Genomic DNA, 24,055 nt, shown 5'->3' on the forward strand with positions numbered 1-24,055 from the left:
CTAATACCAAAGTCCTGAACCTATGTCCGGGCTTCTGTATGTCAAGTTCTTAGGCCCTGTCTTGCCTCTCCCCCACTTTTCACCTACAAAGGTTCCTGGGCCTATAACTGAAATACTAGTTTTGAAACTTGGTGAAGCGCCAACTGCTACAACCAGCAGTACCAGTGTTTGCTTATTATTCTGTGAAATTTTATACCTTGAACAATGTAATTTAACAGAAAAAAGTCAAATGACAATTTTAATAGACTTTAAAACAGTGTACAAGTATAAAACACTGGTTTTGTATTTCAAAAGTTGGAGGAAGATATCCAGTCTTAAACAGTCTACAAAACATATGCCAGTAGATTACATAAAAGACTATGTACAATATAAAAAGCTGAAAACAGTCTTCACTGTAAAAATAATTTAAAACAAATTTTTCAATTTAAAATATCATCTATAGCACAAACACACATCATGCAAATGGAAAACTAAATATACTGCATTCTTTAGTGTAGCCAAATAAATTCAGATTGAAACATCTTTTAGGTAGGGAAGTGGCCATTCAATAAAACTTTTCTCTCTGGCAGTAATGGTCCTAGCTGGGTATTTTATGCTTAAAGAACAGCTATATTTCAAACGCTTTTTAAAAATTGTAATAAATACTAAAGCAACATAGGAATACTTTATAATTTGGGAGTAATGTGGGGTAAAGGTCTGGTAAATAAATTGCTCTGTGTAATTTTATAAAGTATGAACTTTTTTTTGAAAGGCTAAGAAGCTTCTGCAGCTGAAAAAGTTTGATCTCTAGTTTTAAGGCAGGCTAAGCTTTTAAATAAAGATGTTATAGGAACTACTTTCATTAACTATTCTGCTACTGCAAGTTACATCACGTTCATCTCCATAATACGAGGCTAGCAGTTTGGTGTCTATTACACCAAATCCTCCCAACAGGAGACATGTACTTACTGAGTTATAATTAACATCTTAGTACTTTGGAACCGTAATCAGGGGCCTGTTGCTCTCCTCATTAATGGAAAAGAAAAGCAGCGGTCCAAAATATTACACTCTCCCCAGATGAAGTACCATTATTATAGGTTCATAAAGGCTTTGCATATTCACATCTTGGCAGTTTAATACTTGTGGGAAAGAATCGATGCAAGCTCTACCACTGTGACAGGTAAACAACAAGGGCAAATATTCTTGAAACTAAGGGTACCCAGACAGGCACTACTGTTTCTAAAGCAATTGAAACATGTCCAAAGCATTTATTTTTTTCAGGTTAGTTTTATAAAGGAGCCAATATAGACATTACTACATGTCCACAGGAAGTACAAAAGCCATCTTCATTTCACCAATACAAGATTCCTGAAACTCTTAGCACCAAGTCTTACTTTAAAAAGCAAAGACAACTGAGTGCTCTCCCACATATTGTTGACTTCCTTCTACACACTGCATGCCATGTGATTTTTAAAAAGTTAGCTGCCACAAGTTTTGGAAAATGCCAGTGTTTAAAAATAGGTAATTGTGCTAATAAAGAATCAAAAGTTTTAGCAGAACAGACATTTAAGGAGTTCAAACCATTCAATGTTACAAAGAAAAGTGTGAAAATACCATTCTTTGGTCTAGATAAGCTGTTCCCTTTACATTAATTTAACATTCCAATGGCTTTTGAAAACTTTAAAATGTTGAAACTCACTAGGCAAGAACAAAATTATATATACATATGGATGTATCATACAAATGAACCTTTAAAAGAAAAGTTCTGACCAATAGGTGATTAAAGATACTTAGTACCCTTCTTTTAAAAAAAGTTAGTGTTGAGTGTACAAGTACAGAAATAAGAAGTTAAAAATTACCCATGGAAAAAAAATCTATTTTACCAGTCTATAAATATTACACCTTTCTGGTTTCCTTGCTCTGTTGAATTCACAAGTAAACATTCATTTTCACATGCTAAAGTTCCTAATGCTGGTGGAACAATTCCTGTACCTGGACAATTATTACATTATGATTTGTTTGATGGATAGTTAATGTCTGTTCCTTCCTGTTTCATGCATATAGCTTCACTGACTGCCTCTTGATCACCTCCACCAATTCCAAATCCAGTTCCTCCAGCTCTCTCATTAACATCAGCTTCATCTTCCAAACCATTGTAAAATTCTTCAATCTCACTTTCATCCTCCAAGTGTTCTTCTAAACTTGGACTCTGGCATGTTCCACTATCACTGTTACTGCCACAAGAACTAGAGGATAAGACGTCATCTTCAGAGTCCGAGTATACCTCAGCGCCATGGAAAATATAACGATTTGGTGGTAAAAACAGATACTGGTTACCTGAAATATAGTAATAAAAGAGAAATAAGTTATTCCCAGTTTTCTAAGACTCATTTGGTCTAATTACAGGTTCCAGCTCTGCCTTTTACCTGCGTATCATCACTAGAGGCTATTACTATAGTGTTCTTCAAAAACAAAGTGCTCACTCCTAGCTGCAAGTCTTAGTTCTGCCACCAACCAGCTTTGCTATTTGGGCAGTTAATCTCTATGCCTCAATTTCCTCATCCAGAAAATTAAATAATTTTCACAACTCTATCAACTAAGTATGAATAAATGTAGAGAACCATGTTCAATAAAGGTTATTTAACCAACTCCTTTGAACAGAACTCATGACATGAAATATCCAGGCCTGCCTACATTGCTCAATTCATGTTCACTCAATAGAACTTCATTAAAGCACATATTATGCCTTCAAAGCACCATCATTATTTTCAAATAGTTTTTTTTTTTTTTTAAAGATTTTATTTATTTATTTGAGACAGAGAGAATGAGAGAGAGAGAGCACATGAGAGGGGGGAGGGTCAGAGGGAGAAGCAGGCTCCCTGCCGAGCAGGGAGCCCGATGTGGGACTCGATCCAGGGTCTCCAGGATCATGACCTGAGCCGAAGGCAGTCGCTTAACCAACTGAGCCACCCAGGCACCCTATTTTCAAATAGTTTTAATTCCATAATGGCTTCACCACCTATTCAAAAGTGGTTTGCAGGCAATAGCATCACCTGAGAGTTTATTAGAAGTTCAGATTCTCAGGCCCCACCTAGTGAATCGGAATCTATTTTTACAGAAGTCCTACACAAAGTATGAGAAACACTGACCTAGCACTGGACGTTAATCTTTCTTTAATCCCCTCCCAAATTTGCATTCATAGTTTAAGATGTGACCTATGATGGTAAGGACAATTCCCTCTCTCCCCTAAGCTATGGGTCCCAGGTTTCTGGTGGGAACTTTTAAAGATGAAATAAATTTTCTACCCTTGAATTCATAAGAACAAGTAACTTCTAAACTTAAGCCTGTTTCTACACATAATGTCGTATTTATTGCACCACATCCCAGACTGATTCACAAAAGCCTGGCTACTAACATAGTTGATCTGAAGGGACACACCATCTGCCAAGCATATCTAGGTTTCTCTTCAAAATGGCTTTCAAACTTTATACCCCATCATGACCAAGGTTCTCACTTTGAAACAACCTAATACGTGCACAACAATTCTGATCTGAACCCACAAAATTGATTTCACATTCCATGAACAGATCACAAATTGCTATGTGAAAACCATATATTTCCTTCTATTTTGGAAGAATTCTTCTTCAGTTTTCTAAGCTACTAGTGTTATATTTCCATGATTGGAAGAGGGAGTGCCTCTATTCTAGCTATTAACAGAAAAGTCCATCTGCTACTTCTCAGTATCTTTTGTAAGGGGTCCCAGGACATGGCTGTTGTGCATTTTACTATTGTTTTGGTCCATGCTTCTAAAAACTGCTTCATTCTGTGTTAGCCCCTCTGATAAACAGAATAATCTATTATTTCTCAGCCCAAGAATCCTGTACCTATTTTGTTTTTGCCTCCTCTTGGGAACCATCAAGACAGACTTAAAAGTTTGCCTCATATATGCTCCCACATTCTCTTTTTCAACCTTGATCTCACCAACAGAAATCACGGTAAACAAAAATAAGACTAGTGTGGTAATTTGTTTTTAACAGCTGCAGTTTTACACTCTACATCACAGTTATCTTTTTAAATTCTCACAATGCTGAAGTATATGCTATTTGATTCCCATTTTTCAGATTAGGAAACAGATTAAATAACTTTGCTCAAAGTAGATCTGAGACAACTCAGGTGTAATTCCAAAGCCTGTCCCTTTAAGGCCTACACTGGTAGAGAAAAATCTAAAGACTGCTCCAGGTTTAATCTTTTGTTTCCTGGGGCCAGCAAAGAGTTTTCTGTTTGACCCATCTGTCAAAAAGATACTCAGAAGAAATCTCCAGTGTTAAAGTCTTCCAGTACATAGGCAGACTGTATATAGTAAATACCAGTATTTACCTGACTATAAACAGTTTTTAAGTAGGCTCCATGCCCAATTTGGGGCTTGAACTTACGACCCTGAGATCAAGAGTCACATGCTCTACCAACTGAGCCAGGTGTCATTAAATGGCAATTTTTCTTCTAGCTCTTGCCACATTTGCAAACATAAGCATTCCTCTATGCTTTTCCTAGTTTCTCCTGGGAAGTTGTCCCCTCTTTTTTTTTTTTTTTTTTTTTAAAGATTTTTTATTTATTTATTTGACAGAGAGAGACACAGCAAGAGAGGGAATACAAGCAGGGGGAGTGGGAGAGGGAGAAGCAGGCTTCCCGCTGAGCAGGGAGCCCGATGCGGGCCTCGATCCCAGGACCTGGAATCATGACCTGAGCCGAAGGCAGACGCTTAACGACTGAGCCACCCAGGCGCCCAAGTTGTCCCCTCTTTTAACTCCCTATTTACTGTTCAGACCAAAGTCAGAAGTTAGGTTTTTGAGCTTTTGCACAGCTAAGGAAACAGTCAACAAAACCAAAAGAAAACCAACAGAATGGGAGAAGATATTTGCAAATGACGTATCAGATAAAGGGCTGGTATCCAAAATCTATAAAGAACTTATCAAACTCAACACCCAAAGTATAATCCCATCAAGAAATGGGCACAAGACATGAATAGACATTTCTGCAAAGACGACATCCAAATGGCCAACAGACACATGAAAAAGTGCTCAACATTGCTCGGCATCAGGGAAATCCAAATCAAAACCTCAATGAGATACCACCTCACACCAGTCAGAGTGGCTAAAATTAACAAGTCGGGAAACGACATGTTGGTGAGGATGCGGAGAAAGGGGAACCCTCCTACACTGTTGTTGGGAATGCAAGCTGGTGCAGCCACTCTGGAAAACAGTATGGAGGTTCCTCAAAAAGTTGAAAATAGAGCTACCCTACGACCCAGCAACTGCACTATTTACCCCAAAGATAAAAATGTAGTGATCCGAAGGGGCACCTGCACCCCAATGTTTATAGCAGCAATGTCCACAACAGCCAAACTATGGAAAGAGCCTAGATGTCAATCAACAGATGAATGGATAAAGATGTGGTGTATACACACACACACACACACACACACACACAAACGGAAATATTATGCAGCCATCAAAAAAATGAAATCTTGCCATTTGCAAGGATGTGGATGGAACTAGAGGGTATTATGCTAAGCAAAATAAGTCAATCAGAGAAAGACAATTATCATATGATCTCACTAATATGAGGAATCTGAGAAACAAGACAGATGAAACAAGACGAAATCAGGGAGACAAACCATAAGAGACTCTTTTATCTCAGGAAACAAACTGAGGGTTGCTGGAGTGGAGGTGGGGTGGGAGGAATAGGGTGGTTGGGTGATGGACATTGGGGAGGGTATGTGCTATGGTGAGCGCTGTGAATTGTGTAAGACTGTTGAATCACAGACCTGTACCCCTGAAACAAATAATACATTATGTTAATTTTTAAAAAATTAAAAGAAAAAGCTGGGTTTTTGGAAAGCCTTCTATAACCTAATCCCCTCCAAGTAGCATCTACATTTCTTAATATCACCTATTTTGTTTATTCAGCTATTTTTATAATTATACACAAACATCAAAAGATTGATCACTGTATATCCAGAACTTACTACACAGTGTGCCTGGTATGGAAAAGGTACAAAGGCTTATTCAAATGAACTGAAATTCATTTATGGTAAAGGATTAGAATAAGTAGTATATTGTAAATGGAATGGGACTTTATGTTTTAAGTTGTACAAGATTGTTACATCTAAGTTAGAATATTTTTGCTTTACTTTTATTTCATTAGGATTTTTCACCCTACTACTTGTTAAGAGTTCTTACGTGTCAAAACAGGGTAGATGTGTTGCATTTCTATGCACCAATAATGAAGTAGCAGAAAGGGAAATTAAGCAATCCTATTTGCAACTGCATCAAAAACTGAGAGACCTAGAAATAAGTTTAACCAAGGAGGTGAAACACCTATACTGAGAACTGTAAGACATTGATGAAAAGAAACTGAAGAAAACAAATTTAAAGACCTACTATGTTCATGGATTGGAATTAATATTATTAAAACGTCCACATTATTCCAAACAATCTATAGATTCAATGCAATCCCTATCAAAATACCAATAGCATTTTCCACAGAACTGGAATAATCCTAAAATGTTTATGGAACCACAAAGACCCCGAACAGCCAAAGCAATCCTGACAAAGAACAAAACTGGAGGGATCATGCTCCCTGATTTCAAACTATACTATGAAGCTACAGTAATCAAAACAGCATGGTATTAGCACAAAAATAAGACACAAACCTATGGAACAGAATACAGAGCCCAGAAATAAAACCAGACTTATATGGTCAATTAATCTATGACAAAGAAGGCAAGAATATGCAATGGGGAAAAGATAGTCTATTCATTCAATGGTGTTAGGAACACTAGACAGCTACACACAGAATGAAACTCAAACACTTCCCCACACCACATACAAAAATAAACACAAAATGGATTAAAGACCTAAAAGTAAACAATGCGACTATATCAAACTAAAATTTTACACGTGAAGGAAACCAACAGAATAAAAAGACAACCTACTGACTGGGAGAAGATACTCAGCAAATGTTTCCCATAAAGGGTTAACATCCAGATTATACAAAAAACTATAGCTCAATAGCAAAAACACCCAACCTGATTAAAAAATGGGCAGAGGCGCCAAATAGGGGCGCCTGGCTGGCTCAGTCCGTGCAGATTGTGACTCTTAATCCCGGGGTTATTAGTTTGAGCCCCACATTGGGTGAAGGGATTACTTAAAAATAAAATTTTTTTAAAAATGGGTAGAGGCCCCAAATAGACATATTCCCATAGACAATATACAGATGGCCAACAGACACATGAAGATGCTAAACATCATTAACCATCAGGGAAATACAAACTGAAACCTTAATGAGATCACCTAACACCTGTCAAAATAGCTATTATCACAAAGACAAGAAATAACTGTTGGCACAAATATGAAGAAAAAGGAACCCTCATAAACTGCTGGTGGGAAGGTAAACTGGTGCAGCCACTATGGAAAACAGTACAGAGGATCCTTAAGTTAGAAACAGAAAACTAGAAATAAAAATAAATCCAGGGGCGCCTGGGTGGCTCAGTCATTGAGCGTCTGCCTTCGGCTCAGGTCAAGATCCCAGGGTCCTGGGATCGAGCCCCACATCAGGCTCCCTGCTCTATGGGAAGCCTGCTTCTCCCTCTCCCACTCCCCCTGCTTGTGTTCCTTCTCTCGCTGTGTCTGTCAAATAAATAAATAAAATCTTTAAAAAAATAAAAATAAAAATAAATAAATCCAGCAATTCTACTTCTGGGTATTTTCCTTTAGGAAAGCAAAAAACGCTAATTTGAAAAGATATGTACTGCTATGTTCACTGCAGTATTTATTTACAATAGTCAAGATATGGAAGCAACCTAAATATCCATCGAGATAAATGGATAAAAAAGATGTGTTGTATATAAAGAATGGAATATTACTCAGCCATAAAAAAGAATAAAATCTTGCCATTTGAGACACAGATGGACCTGGAGGGTATTATGCAAAGTAAAATAAGTCAAAGACAAATACCATATAGTTTCATTTATATGTGGAATCTAAAAAAACAAAAGACTCATAAAAACAGAACTGGTGGTTGCCAGAGAAGGGAGGGTGGAGTGTTGTAATAACTTTGTATGGTGACAGTACTACACTTATCATGGTAAGCATTTCCTAAGGTATATAATCACTATGTGGTACACCTGAAACTGATATTATGTGTCAACTATATTTCAATTAAAACAAAACACTGGGTAGAAGCTATTCCTAATATTCTGTTGAGAAGGATCAGAGATGTTTTCTAGATCGGAGACAACACAGCATAGTGGTTAAGAGGACAGGCTTGGAAGATTGACCTGGAATCCAATTTGGCTCTTCCATGTCCTAATTGTTACCTTGCGCAGTCCTTAACCTCTATGGTCCTCAGTTTCCCCACCAACAGCAGAGAAGCAGTAACAGTTCCTACTTCATAAGATTAAAATCAAATAATGTATATAAATAAAGCAGCTGCCCTATGGTAACCACTCAAATCTCAGTCATCAGTTCTATCAGCTAAAGCTCACCAGACAATGGCAGAGCACAGTTTTTTTCCAATTTTCTTCTCAATTCAATGCTTACCTTCTCATTCCCTGGAACACAAGGTACAGAGAACATTTTAATTTCTTCCCCTACTGTAAGATACCACTGGATTAACCTTTTTCTAGCCTAAATTCTCAACTTTACAGTTTCTCTAAACACAACTGTTACATTTAGCTGCATAAAGCTACCCTCTATCAACTAACCTGTCAAAATTGCTTATTTCTTACAAATATTGTTAAAATAATACCTTCAAAACGGTAAAATAAGGATACCTCCAACAGCATTCCCTTACCATCAAGCCGTTTGCTAATCTGCTCCTTTGCAAGTCTAGGTGGCCAGCACTTCCTCACCGTGTCAGCAACTGAAGTTCTTTCATTTTTTTCCCCAGTGTTAGAGCCAACGTTCTTCAAATCTGGACTTTCCAACTGTTCAGTAACACTTTCAATGTTCCTAGTAGAATTCTGTCCTTCCTGTGATTTTTCTTCCATGCAATCTTTTGATTCGGACACACCAGGATCATCAACATTACTCCTAGTTGCTTGGTCTAAAAGTGTAACAATCGCTGAAGAATCTGGTGGTGAAGTTCTTTCTGGTGAACTTGAGTCTTCTGAAATATTAAGAGGCGTGGGTGGCAAATCTGACAAATGAGCCAACTCTTTTTGTGTTCGTGGAGGTTTTTCAGTAATTTCTGAAAGCTTTACAGGGTTGCAGCAAAGTTTGGCATATTCACCACCTAACCTATGACATAATTCATTTATTATGACATCACAGTCTCCAAGAAGCTCTACATCAAAATGCAGATGAGGCAAAGGTTCTCTATTTATTAATATCTGAGGCACTTCATGGGGTATGGAACCTAAAAAGAAGATGAAAAATACGTAAGGAAAAGGTAAGGCAGCTAATAAAACCACAACAAATACACTATGCCAAAATTTAACATGCTCCCAATACCAAAAAAGAAACCCACCGCTACTACTTAACCAAGCCATCACATTTCATCAAGCTATCAAATAAACAGATGGGCAGTTAAGCATCTTTATACAATTTTAGGTCCTGTTTCCCATCACCTGATTACCTCTGAGCAGTCTTCTCAGGCTTTTCTACTCTGTACCTCAATTTTCTTGTCTGTTTAATGGGGATAACAGTACTTTTTGACAAGGTTGTAGTCAGAATACGTCAAGTGCATAGAAGAGCTCTTGGCACATAGTGATAGTTATTCTATAAAAATAGCTCCTGAGAGTGTGGGGAAATTCATACAAGTCCATTTTCCACCATTATATACCTGTGTTTTACATCTTTTAAAAATTATCTTTGCGTATCAGCAACACAGTATTATACAGAGCCCCACAGAAAGCTTTTAAGAATTTCTCTGCTTACCTTTGAAGAGAAAAAAATAACTCAAAAATAAAAGAACTTATTCATTAAATTTTATCCTATATTCTACTGTCAAAGAATTTCACAGCTATTTTGGGAAGACTAAAACTGATAAAGCCACCACATGTAGGTAGGAAAAAGATGCACAATCATAGAGCTGAACTCCTGTTTCTTCCAATTGTTTGCTCTGGCTTGCCTATATGATTGCTGATGTAGAGTTCTAATTTAATCCTCTGATTAAGAGTTTGATTTTCTTGGGGCGGCTGGGTTGCTCGGTCAGTTAAACATCCCTCTTGGTTTCAGCTCAGGTCATGATCTCAGGGTCCTGAGATCAGCCCATGTCCGGCTCTGCATTCAGCACGGAGTCCACTTGGGATTCTTTTCCTCATCCTTCTCTCTCCGCCCCCCCCTTTGCTCCTCCCCCTGCATGCATGCGCTCTAAAATAAATAAATAAAATCCTTAAAAAAAAGTTTGGGGGCACCTGGGTGGCTCAGTCAGTTAAGCATCTGCCTTTGGCTCAGGTCATGATTCCAGGGTCCTGGGACTGAGCCCCGTGTCAGGCTCCTGAGCAGGGAGTCGGCTTCTCCCTCTGCCTCTCCCCCTAGCTTGTACTTACTCACTCTCAAATAAATTTTTTTAAAATCTTAAAAAAAAAAAAAACCTTTCTCCCTCACCTTTTAGGGCACACCTGATGCTACTGAATTAATCCCTCTATCTTCCTGCCTTGCTTCCTCACTAGAGGGAGAAAACAGATAATATGAGAGCACATGTTAAATATTCCTGAGAGCAAAAGGGACTTAAATTATATTTGAGCATTTTCATACACACAAACACCACATACAATGATTATGACAAGGCATGACTGTTACCTTTTTTTTTTCAAAGAGAGAATCCCAAGCAGGTGCTACGCCCAACATAGGACCTCACAACCCTGAGATTATGACCTGAGCTCAGATACCCAACTGACTGAGCCACTCAGGTGCCCCAAGGAATGACTGTTATTCTTATAAAAACAGACCAATCGTATTGAGCCCCCAAATTCTCTTACATGAGTATATTACACTTCTGGATTACACTTGTATCTAGCTATACATCTGAACTTATTGGACGTAAAATCAACTAAATTTGAACGATCAACAACTATAATCAAATTAAGACTAGAAACACATAGATTAAAGACTGTTTCCTAAGCGTTATATAAATTAGCTGAAGCTAACTCCTGTCATAATAAAAACATACTCCACTAAAAAGCTGTTTCCCTTTGTCTTAATTTTTCCCTTTCCCACACCCCCGCACCAAAATGTTAGATTAACCAATCTTCACGAATGTGAACGTCACCTAAGAAATAAAGTTTGGCTCTTCACCACTCTTTAACCATAAAGAGAATAAGATCACCGGGGTCCACTGTACAGACCCACAACCTATGGCAATCTATATAGAAATACTCTCTAAAAATCATCACCAACTTACTTGGAATTAGTGCTACTGGTCTTACTTTCAGGGAAGACCCAATAACAATGAGGAGATCAACTTCATCTTTGTCATATTTCATGGCTCTATGAAACTGCTCTGGTAAATTTTCACCAAAAAAGACAATCTCTGGTTTCATGATAGCAAGTGGCTCATCAGCTGGGCACCTAGGACAACGAGGAACCACCTACATGTTCCAGATTTTGGTTGAGATGGGGAGGAAAAGGGAAAGCACTCAAGTTAGAAATAATCAACACTTACGCACTTCCCAAGAATGCATTTCAAAATTATCAAAGAAGCTGAATCACTATATTGTATACCTGAAACTAAAGACTATAATAGTTAACTATACTGGAATTAAAATTAAAAACTTAAAAAAAAGAAGAATTAGAATTCCCACATAAAAAAAGTGTTTTCAAACTGAAGTGTAGAAGCATATGAAATGAGCCATGTGCTTAAGTGCTTGGGGGATGGGGGGAATTATCAAAGAAAACAAAAAAGCTATGGATAAATAGTAGGGAAAACTGGATACTACCCTCAATGGCAATGTCAACTATCAATGACTTTATCAACATACAGTGAAATACAATGGTGTTATTATCTAAGTATGTAGCTACTGTAATAGCCATGAAGACCTACAGTTGATATTTAAGAGTCCACTGTAGATTAAGAAAATCCAGCACTTGTATATATGTACACATACGACTTAATCCTTTAAAAAAATGTAAGAAATGATTCCATTTTAATGATATTCTCCACTCATAATTATAACTATATATGCAGCTAAGCACATAAAATTTATATCTGGATGGTTCTTATTCTCTGCCATTATTTTCCCGTATTTCTTTTTTGGGGGACAGTGATCATACATGAAATACCTTTTACAGGGAACCCTCCCACACTGTTGGTGGAAATGCAAGCTGGTGCAGCCACTCTGGAAAACAGTATGGAGGTTCCTCAAAAAGTTGAAAATAAAGCTACCATACAACCCAGCAATTGCACTACTGGGTATTTACCCCAAAGATACAAATGTAGTGATCCGAAGGGGTACGTGCACCCCAATGTTTATAGCAGCAATGTCCACAATAGCCAAACTATGGAAAGAGCCAAGATGTCCATCAACAGATGAATGGATAAAGAAGATGTGGTGTGTGTGTGTTTGTGTGGGTGTAATGGAATATTATGCAGCCATCAAAAAAACCAAAATCTTGCCATTTGCAAGGATGTGGATGGAACTAGAGGGTATTATGCTAAGTGAAATAAGTCAATCAGAGAAAGACATGTATCATATGATCTCACGGATATGAAGAATTCTTAATCTCAGAAAACAAACTGAGGGTTGCTGGAGTGGTGGGGGGTGGGAGGGATCGGGTGGCTGGGTGACAGACATTGGGGAGGGTATGTGCTATGGTGAGCACTGTGAATTGTGTAAGACTGTTGAATCACAGACCTGTACCTCTGAAACAAATAATACATTATATGTTAAAAAAAACAAAACACGAAGATAGTAAGAAGGGAAAAATGAAGGGGGGGAAATCAGAGGGAGAGACGAACCATGAGAGACTATGGACTCTGAGAAACAAAATGAGGGTTCTAGAGGGGAGGGGGGTGGGGGGATGGGTTAGCCTGGTGATGGGTATTAAAGAGGGCACGTTCTGCATGGAGCACTGGGTGTTATACGCAAACAATGAATCATGGAACACTGCATCAAAAACTAATGATGTAACGTATGGTGATTAACATAACCCAATAAAATAAAATTTTAAAAAAAGATTAAAAAAATACCTTTTACAATAACTTTTTATATGTCTTAAAGGATTACCAAGAACTAATTTAAGATTCAAAATCCGACAGGAACTAAAAGGGGAAAGTAAGAGAAACTCTAATATAGCAACATCTCACGTATGATTTATTTTCACTTAGACATTAAGAAGCCAATTTCATCATTTTAGAGACATTATAGAGCAATGTTTTCAACTTAAGGGATTAAAAGGTTCTTGTATATTTATTTCATCAGAATTCCCAATGGTAATATTATCTTCCTGGATCTTTCCGTACCACATACTTTCAGAAAAAAAAATGCGGAGGCAAAAGAAAAAACAGGTCAGAGACATGCACAACTCCTAAAATATGGGGGATAAATTACCTGATTAAAAATATCTCCTCGTACAGCTTCACAGTCTACTTTGTATTTACAAATCAAGCAAGATGCTGTTGCAAAGGAACCTAAAAACAACCAATACACACACGCATTATTAAAGGAATGTTTCCATTTCTTTAAACATACCACAAAGATTATAAAGTTTGACACCAGAAAAGAGAATTAAGACTCCACGGGGAGGGGGAGGCGCCTGGGTGGCTCAGATGGTTAAGCGTCTGCCTTCGGCTCAGGTCATGATTCCAGGGTCCTGGGATTGAGTCCCGCATCGGGATCCCTGCTCAGTGGGGAGCCTGCTTCTCCCTCTGCCTCTCATGAATAAATAAATAAAACATTTAAAAAAAAAAAGACTCCACAGGGGAATCTCAGGGGTGAATAATCAAAATACTTATATATAATACAGACAGAATCCAATCCTCAATTACTGAGATGTTGATATACACAGTGACACTTCCTAAAGCTATTCTTTTCAATAAAATAAACCAATTCCTCCAGAGCTAAAACTCTACAGAGTTGGAAGGTTATAATTGTGTGACCTTAGCTTAATTAACAGTTATACATTAAGAACAGATTTTTTTTTGTTTCTGGGTTGTTTTTTTTTTTAAGATTTTATTCATCCATTCATCCCAGAGAGAGGGAGAGAGCACAAGCAGTGGGAGAAGCAGAGGGAGAAGCAGGCTCCCCACTGAGCAGGGAGTATGATGCAGGGCTCAATCCCAGGACCCTGGGATCACGACCTGAGCTGAAGGCAGACGCTTAACCGACTGAGCTACCCAGGCACCCCAAAAGCAGTTCAGATACATAAGAAAATGGTCTGCGCCTACTTGTTGTCTTAGATTGAAAGTCTTCTATATTTCCAAATTCTATACATCTGAACTACCCCTGTTCCTCTGGTTTCATAAACTAAAGATGTCATATTTTTCCTATATTGACATATAAAAAATATTGACATATTACTTTTGTAATCAAAGACGGTTATTTAGAAGAATTTAATGGAATACAACTGCTACACCTTTTGAAACACAATAGAACGTTAATCTGATGTTTTGTGCAATTAAGTATCAAGCTCAATAATTCTGGTTTAATTTTTTTGCATTCTACTTTTTAAAATTTATCTACAACTGATCAGTTAACAATGACTAAATAAAAAGGCTTAATCTCGGGGTGCCTGGGTGGCTCAGATGGTTAAGCATCTGCCTTCGGCTCAGGTCATGATCCCAGGGTCCTGGGATCGAGTCCTGCTCCTTGGGGAGCTGGCTTCTCCCTCTGCCTCTCTTTCTCTGTCTCTTATGAATAAATGGATAAAATCTTTAAAAAAAAAAAAAAAAAAAAGGCTTAATCTCCATTTCTGGATGGCAGCCTACTTTCTAATCCTATTTTTTCCTATAAAACTAATTAAATAACAGAAAACAATTCTGAAGTTTACTAACCATGACACTGAATTATCCTTTGGATTCCTGCAACCTGTTCCAGTGTATCTATGTTCTGAGTATAGTTCCGAAGTAGTTTTCCTTCTTTATCTGACAAGGCTATGAATTTGTGACAGAGAGATGGTTGGAACTGTCCAGGATATATTTCCTATATAATGCAAAAGGCAAAAAAAGATTACAGTAAAGAAGTAAGTATAACACATCTCATGTTTAGGTTTAACCAAATAACTACCAATGATAGTCCCCCATGTATAAATTAAAAAATACATGAGCATCTCAAAGCATCTAGATGGTTGCAACACACACCTACCAAAGGATTGCTGCTGTAATATGTATAAAACTCAGCAATTAGTGAACTTGCCCCCTGAAGGAAAAAGTCAACCCATAAGCATCTATAATAAATGTTAACAGATATTTTAATAAAAGTCAGAAGAAATACACACCTGAGAATATATCTAATTTTTTGTTGGCTGCAAATTCAGGGTTTGTTTTAAGGAAAAAGAAAAGTTTAAGTTGAAATTAAAGATATCAAAGATATGGTGACTTCTTTTAAAAACTAAAAGGCACTGTCAACACAATATTAAAAGTTGTTTATTCATCATTCATTATAAATATCAACCTGTTGGAAGTTTAAAGCTAAAGTTTTAATTCCTTACCAAAATTGTTTTCCTTCCACTGCACAGGCACATACTGGTATAGTATAGAGTTGCTCATGAATGCTGAGTTGCTGGATTTTGTGTGTGTGTTTTTCCCCCCAAATAATGCTTCAATGCTGTTTCTTCTTTAAAAACAAAGAATTCAGATATACACATGGCAAAAAGATCAGAGAAAAAGTATCAATTTTGGTCCTCTCAACTTTTGACAGTGTTTTTATTAAATTTCATTTAGTAAGTGACTATGGCAAAGGAAGTTTCTTCTCTACTTTTTTCTTTAAAGTAGTAATGCTGCCTACTTCCTTACCATTCATTACAGCCTCTAACCTATTACAATGCTAGCAAAAAAATCAGACACAACCGTATGTCTGTCAATAGGGGACCGGTTGTAGAAATATAGTACATCCATAAGAGTGGAGTATGCAGCCATTAAAATGAATGTGAGAGGTCTAGATGTACTGACCTGGAAAATGGTCCAATGACATGTGAAAAAAAGCAAGTTAGTCACCAGTGTGTAGAGTTTTGTTTTTGTTGTTTGTTATTAAGCAAAAATAGAAATTATATGCACATGTATATATAGATACATTCATACAAACATCAAGTCAAGAAGGATACAAACAAGCTATTAACAGAGGTGGGGAAACTTTCAACTTCTGACATTATACAAAAAAGTTTAATAAGATTACGGATGACTTTACTTTTAACCTATTTAATATTCCAAATTTTAAGGAACTCTCTACAGGGATACCTTTTAGGAAAAATAGTAAGCAAATCTCTAACTACCACCACATACATGTTCGTATGCTACTGAAAATGTTTTACAAAAATCCAAAGATTCTGCCTCACATTCAAACTTTTATCATGAATTTCACTGACTACTTTGCAATTTAAGAAGCAGACAATGCATACAGAAAGAATTAACAAGGGCTTATAAAGCTGTGTTTATAGAAAACTGAAAGCTACATTATGTTTTGAACCACTGTATCATGCTATACTAACCATTGTTTTCTCCCCAGAATGCTTTGTTCTAGTACATTTAAAGGATTAATCGTCATAATTATTTACTAAGCTCTCTCTGGAAATGGCTATTAAAAGTATTTTTATTAAAAAAATGTTTTTACAACAAATATTACAATATGCTAGGCTACAAATAGGTTCTAATAAGGAACATGAGAACAGCATGCCAAACTCATAACGTGAACAAATGACTGCCTCCAGAGCAGGTTTGAGGAGCAAGAGTACCAAGATTCTACCCTCCTGGAATGAACTTCTCTGTGTCTTATCATCCCCCATTCCTTTTCTATATATATAATAAAAATTTTTTTTTAAAGTAGGCTCCATGCCCAACATGTGACTTGAACTCATGACCCTAACTAAGATCAAGAATTGCATGCTCTACTGACTAAGCCAGCCAGGTGCCCCTCCCCATTCCCTTTTTAAAGGGGAAGGTAAGAAGCACAAAGATGTTGTGGCACAGTAGATTCAGTTCTACACTCCAGTTTCCCTTCATGTCCAATCCGTAACAGTTCAGGGTAGTTTAGCCCTTAAAGTTACAAATCAATTCCTGTAGTTGGGGATAAATTATGAATAATTTATTTTATAAGCCTACATTTTATATGTTAGAACCTAAGTGATTTGAATCTTAACTATTTTCTTTCGCATATACAGTGGACTGTGTTGCAATCATTAGATTTAAATACTGTATTCAAACTAAAGGATATAATCTGAAATAATGAAAAAAAATTACCCTGGAAGGACTTTTAATGGATAGTACTCCCAAGACAGGCTCTTAACATGAAGTCTGCTAAAAACCAAATGGCTGTGGATAAAACTTTCAGATAAAAGTATGGATTGGGATGCCTGAGTGGCTAAGTCGGTTTAAGCATCTGACTTCAGCTCAGGTCATGATCTTACAGTCCTGGGCTCCCTGCTCAGTGGAGAGTCTGCTTCTTCCTCTTCCCCTGCCCCTCCCCGTGCTCTCCCTCTCTCTCAAATAAATAAATCTTAAAAAAAAAGAGTCACAAAAGTATGGATTGATCTTCTATGTTGGAACTGTGACATGTTAGCTAGCCCTGTTCTAAGTAAGATGGACCATCCCAAATCTCAACATTGTAAAGTACTATTAGGAAAACAATTATGTGAGCTAGGCCATTCTGTTACTGCTATAGGGGTACTTATAGATTAGAATGAAAGCAGAACTGGGACCAATACTTGAAATGCTATTAAAAAGATGCACTGCTTCCACAAAGATGTATTTACCAGGCATAACAGGAGCCCTTTATTATAATGCTGTAGACCAGGCTGAGGACTGGGGTTTTACATTTTAAAAGACTGGAAAGGTGGGATGCCTGGGTGGCTCAGCCAGTTAAGCGTCTGCCTTTGGCTCAGGTCATGATACCAGGGTCCTGGGATCCAGTCCACATCAGGATCCTTGCTCGGCGGGGAGCTTGCTTCTCCCTCTGTCTGCCACTCCCCCTGCTTGTGCACATTCTCTTTCTCTGACAAATAAATTAATTAAATCCTCAAACAAACAAACAAACAAAAAACTTTGAAGGCTGGAAAGGTAAACAAAACAGGACAGAGTTCCTATACAGTCCACAAAGAAAACCATATTTACTATCTGGCCCTATACTGAAAAGGTTTGCTGACTCTATTGTAGACATATACATCCCCATTTTGCAGATGAAAAAACTAAAGCACAGAAATAACTTGCCAAAAGTCACAAGAGCAAGTAGAAGAGCTGTCATTCAAATCCAGTTTTGACACCAAAGTGTGGCTCTTAATCACTATGCATACTGCCTTTTCAGTTTTTGATCCCTCAACATCATTTCCTATTTCTCTTTTAAGCTAATTAAGCACCACTATTAGGTATTGCATTTTGCACATCCTCAAGGGACTGTTGCAACTTGAATTCCAATCACCATCTAACTTAAAAACACTCTTCAAGAATGCATGATGTCTCCACAATCAGTATGAGAAAGCAGCATCTCAATGGAAAAAAACAGCTAAGAACAAATAGGCAGCTCAAAGATATACACGTGGCCAGTAGTAAAAACAGTCACCCACACTAATAAACAAAAACAAAACACTAATACGATAAATAAGATACTGATTTTTATCTATTGAACTGATAGTTTTAACTGCCTTAAAAACAACTCTAGGGGCGCCTGGGTGGCTCAGTCGTTAAGCGTCTGCCTTCGGCTCAGGTCATGATCCCAGGGTCCTGGGATCGAGCCCCGCATCGGGCTCCCTGCTCCATGGGAAGCCAGCTTCTCCCTCTCCCACTCCCCCTGCTTGTGTTCCCTCTCTCGCTGTGTCTCTGTCAAATAAATAAATAAAATCTTTTAAAAAAAATCAAAAAAACAAAAACAAAAACACAACTCTAGATATCCATTAATAGGAGACTGATTAAATATGTTGTGGTACAACTATAGTACTATGTAGCCTTTTCTTAAAAATGACGTATATCTGTTAAGTGCCACTATGAAACTATTTCCAAGAATATTAAGCAGGAAAAAAAGCAAGGTAGAGAAAAGGGTGTGTGATTCTGTTGGTAATTATTTTTAAAATACTGAAAACTTACAGTAATGCCCCTCTCCTATATACACAAACAAGTTTACTCATTTTTTTTTCCTGGAACGATAACCCAAGAAAACATCTTACCATGGTAAACTTTGAAGAGATTGGAGATAGAGATGACTGAAGGGGGAAGCCAACTAACATGTTTTGTACTGTTAAGAACTTTTTAAGCCACATATACAACACACATACACACACACACACGTGTGCATGTGATTTTTTTTTTAAGTATTTTAATGCCAACAGTATACTGTGGAGGATTTTTTGGGTGTGTAGGGGGCAGAAGCATGCTAAGTCAGCCTTCTAATACACTTCTGATAGGAGTATATTTTATTCCACCTTTCCAGGTAGCAGTGAGACAAAACCTATCATGACCTTTAGCAATTGCACTTTGGAATTTATCCTAAAAACACTGGAAACATACCAAAAAGTACAATCACAGCAACACTATTTACAATAAAAGTAGGAAACACCCGAAATGTACACTGTGGAATTACAGTACACCAGTGGATGAACATTATGACCATTATAAAATATTCAAATATCTGAAAGAAAAAATTTATTAAATACAAAAGACTACAAATCCAAAGCAGTAGGCAAAACAGCCCATTTTTACAATAAAAATATACATTCAGTAAGTAAATAAAACAAAAAAATACATTCGGGTATAAAACTATAGGTGTCTTTATACATACGTGACTTACATACACATAGGTACCAACATTGTCTTCAGATGAATGGGATTGTGGCTTTTTGGGGCGGGGGGGGGCTTGCATTTTTTGATGATAGGTGATGAGCTGGTTTTAAGAGTTTAACTTTCTAACTATAGAATCTGGTATGTTTGCACATTATCAATAAAATGATCATTTATTGAATATATATAAAGATGTTTGGAATTTAGTTCATAAAAATTCAGTTCATATTTCCCTCTACTTTTTGACTTTTAATCACTTTAGGGTAAAGGATATTCATTAAATTCAATATGGATAGCATCTATACTCTCTGAACACAGTCCTTTTTAACAACAAAAAAAGTTATTTATATATCCTCAGTTTCACCCTGACTCTTAATACAACCCCTCATTTTTAACAATATCAGTCAATTGTTTTAGACTCCTGAGAACCATGACCACAACTCATTATCAATCCAAACCCTTACAATGCACTGTGGTTCAGAACATGGCTATACAGCTTTAATGTTGGGCTTAATTGTTCTTATATACAAGAATTCAAAGAGATACCCCCACAGGTAGGCACACTGTAATACAGTGGTGCTCAAACGGGATGTCTGGCAAGTCTGGAGGCATTTCTGATTGTCATGATTGGGAGTGAGAATGTTATTAATAGCATTTAGGGGGAGAAGGCCAAGGATGCTGCTAGATATCCTACAATGCATAGGACAGTTCCTGACAGCAAAGAATCATCCACCCCAATATGTCAATAGGTTGAGAAACTGCTCTACTGAGCCAGCTGGAATTTCCCATCTAAATGAAATCTGTTTCTTCTCAATAATTATATACAATCATTGCCTCAATACATGTTTAGAAATTCTTTCTTTCCAATATGTCTAAATTTCACCAGTAATATTTACTCTTTCCATGGTGTCATATTAAATTCACTTTCTCATAACGGACTAAAATCATAAGCCATTCTTACGAACTTTCTGCCCAGTTAGAGAAACTGATAAAAAATTTTAGGTTATGAGTATTTTATTTATGTAGTATTTAAAGAATCTAGTAAAATACTGTGTAATACTTACATATCCTCCCCACTCTCCATTTCTGTATATGATCTTTCATTCTTTGTCCTTACTTATTTCCCCCTTAAGCTTTTTCCTATTCATTTTTAGGCCAAAATTAACTCAGTCTGTTACCATTACTATCAATTTTAAGTGCTACTTCAGCAACTAAAAGCATTTGTTTAGGCAGTTCCTAATATGAGAATTAAAAGCATAAGAATTCTATATGAGTAGCAGTTACAAAGGTGAATATATTTGGCTCTTACCATAACTTAAATGAAAACTCAGAGCAATCATGCAGAATTAAACTTATATTAACAAAACTGAAAAAGGATGCACTTTATAGATGACTACACTTATTTTTTTCATTAAACTAAAAAAATACACATAACTCCTTAAAGCTTTTATAGAAGAAAAAAATGCTGCCCCTCCAAACTTTTCTTCTCCCAGGTGGCATGAAAGATGTACAGTGATTAAAAACATTGGAACACATTAACAGTGTGCCATTTTTACCATAACTCACTTATTTTCTCTTATGCATGGTCCAGATTTGTTAAGTGCATTTTTTAAAGTTCCTGTAATTTGTCTTTAGTAGAGTAATTCTGAATTGCTTCTACAGATTCTTACACATCAAAGCTAGTTTAAGCTCAAACTGAGTACCCAGTCTGTACATTAAACAACTAAAGTTTCTTACCCTTGCTATTTCAATTCTCAGTTACCACATTTTTCCCAAGTGTCAAGTTACTACTTTACTAGGCAATTTAATATATACTTAAGGGGAAAAAGCTGACGAGTTTGTTAGGGTAATGTGTTTCTTCTCAGAACACAGAATTTACAGCAAAAATCTAGTGAGCATTATATAAATGTACCATCAACTTTTATCATCAAATGGAAGATAAAGTAATTTCTAGTTACTTGCTGGCCCTCTTAAGTGTTCATTTCTGCTAACTAGAGCTATTATTATGTGAATGTCCTAGGTCCAAATCAAGAAACCTATAATTAAGTGATATTTCATTGTTCTTCAAAATCATGTAGTAGTACCACTAGCAGTGGAATGTTAGAGCTTTTCTGAGTTATATAAATAGATCATATGGTTTGAAAGTAGCACTTTTAGGGGCGCATGGGTGGCTCAGTTGTTGGGCATCTGCCTTTGGCTAAGGTCATGATCCCAGGGTCCTGGGATCGAGCCCCACATTGGGTTCCCTGCTCTGCGGGGAGCCTGCTTTTCCCCATCCCACTCTCCCTGCTTGTGTTCCCTCTCTAGTTGTGTCCCTCTCTGTCGAATAAATAAATAAAACCTTAAAAAAAAAAGCACTCTAATTAAAACTCAGGTTCATTTAATTTCTAGATTTATGAAAATTAGTCAATACAAAAGACCCTTATCAAATATACTAAAGTTTAGCAATAACAATTTTACAATTTCTTTCCATAAGACTGAACTATAGAATAAAAAAATAAAAGTCTTCTAATGACTAAAATCTCCTGGGCATGGTATAATTTAATCTCAAACTTTATAGGAGAGCTGCCCAATAGAAATATGTGAGCCATAGATTTCCTAGTAACCACATTAAAAGCATGAAATTATCATAATTTTTGACCCAATATCAAAAGCATTATTATTTCTACATATAATCAGTATCTGTAAATATATAATAATACTATTTTCTATTTTTTCCATACTACATTTCCAAAATCTGGTATATCTTCCACACTTACATCACATCTCAGTACACTTAAGTACTCAACAGCCCCATGTAGCTAGAGGATTCCAAATTAGTGCAGCTCTAGAGACTCTAGAGCAAAATAAAGCAATCTTGACTAAAATGCAACCTAAGAATCTTCATCCCTAACCACAGATTTTTGAGGTACATCCTCACATGTTAAACTCTGTCTACTATAAAACATACCAAAGCAGAGATTACAATCTTTATGACCCATAAAAAATATTAAAAATCAAAACAGTGATGTTACTTTCATATGGTCTATTAACTTCTAAAATAGCCTGAACAATGTAAAAGCCATTACTAAAATGCAAACTTGAAAAATATGAAATAATCTCTTTAAAAATAAGCCCAATCCTAAAATGGAAAGTAAAGGATAGTCCCCCTTCTGGGAAGAAAATTCTGACTGAAATGACTTTATTTCGTGATCTTACTCTACCACAGTCCTAGTACCCAATTTACTAGACAATGAATGGTCAACTTAAGAAGCCTAAATATGAATAAAATACATTTTCATGAGAGAAGGCCAAAGAACAACTAGAAGACTTCATAGTACCTTTGCAAACTTGAAGAATGGTCTTGGATCTTTTCTGAAATATTCAATATCAAACATTGCTTGAGGATCTGGAAGGTCTGGGAAGTCTATTGCAAGGCGAGCATAAATACCATCTCTTGACCTGAAGTCAGGTATTCCACAAGAAACAGAAACCTGAAATATGCATGGCATAATTTGTACAATTAAATCTTCCATCTACGTTTATAATTACTAGTTCATCATATAATTAGGGAAGAGCTGAAAAATATGTTACTTTAAAATTTATCTTGGGGAACAAAAATACTGCCCTACTCTAATTTCAAATTCAAATAAACACACACAAAAAAAACAAGAGTATAATGAAATCCATCATATTTTCCATTCACAATAGGGTAAGGAATTTTAAGTCAGGCTAATTTTTTTTTTCAGGCTAACTTTAAACCTTTAAACATTTAACCAACACATTAAAGCAACTGCAATTTGAGAACAGTAAATCATTTCAAATTATTTTAACTACAAAGCAGGCAAGATTTTCTATCACAGTCAGGTATTTGAAAAAACAAAACTGTCATCTGGTCAGGGTTATACTATTTCAAGAATATTAAATTCCTGTATTTTCTTTAAAAATTCTATCATACGATATTTTAATTCTAAACTGACATTTCAAATAGGAATTTCAGAAGTTAACTTTTTGTTTCACAATTTCATCAGCTGACTCCACTCTAACCTCAGAATAAAACTAACTTGTCTCAATCACATCTGGGAACAAAGCAGAACTATTCTTGATAATCATTTATGATTAAATAGCACTCTGCCTTAACTCAAAATGGCAAAAAACAGGTCTGAATTTCACTCCC

At 36.5% G+C, this 24,055-nt stretch overlaps 1 protein-coding gene across 3 annotated transcripts in view; it reads right to left on the reverse strand.

Moving 5' to 3' along the window:
• Positions 1–210: 210 nt before the first annotated feature.
• SIRT1 (sirtuin 1) overlaps positions 211–24,055 on the reverse strand; it is a 29,069-nt gene continuing 5,224 nt past the window's right edge. For 2 of the 3 annotated variants that reach the window (XM_036113876.2, XM_036113877.2), the window contains exons 4-9: positions 23,220–23,372; positions 14,974–15,121; positions 13,532–13,611; positions 11,386–11,572; positions 8,833–9,396; positions 211–2,316 (exon numbers count right to left, since the gene is read on the reverse strand). In XM_036113876.2, the coding sequence (XP_035969769.1) occupies positions 1,988–2,316; positions 8,833–9,396; positions 11,386–11,572; positions 13,532–13,611; positions 14,974–15,121; positions 23,220–23,372 (1,461 nt within the window). In that variant the 3' untranslated portion in view covers positions 211–1,987. Of the gene's footprint in view, positions 2,317–8,832; positions 9,397–11,385; positions 11,573–13,531; positions 13,612–14,973; positions 15,122–15,629; positions 15,755–23,219; positions 23,373–24,055 lie in introns of those variants that run through there. The other variant, XM_036113878.2, reaches the window with a different exon arrangement.

This window comes from Halichoerus grypus, chromosome 7, assembly GCF_964656455.1.
Source record: "Halichoerus grypus chromosome 7, mHalGry1.hap1.1, whole genome shotgun sequence".
NCBI classification, from domain to species: domain Eukaryota; kingdom Metazoa; phylum Chordata; class Mammalia; order Carnivora; family Phocidae; genus Halichoerus; species Halichoerus grypus.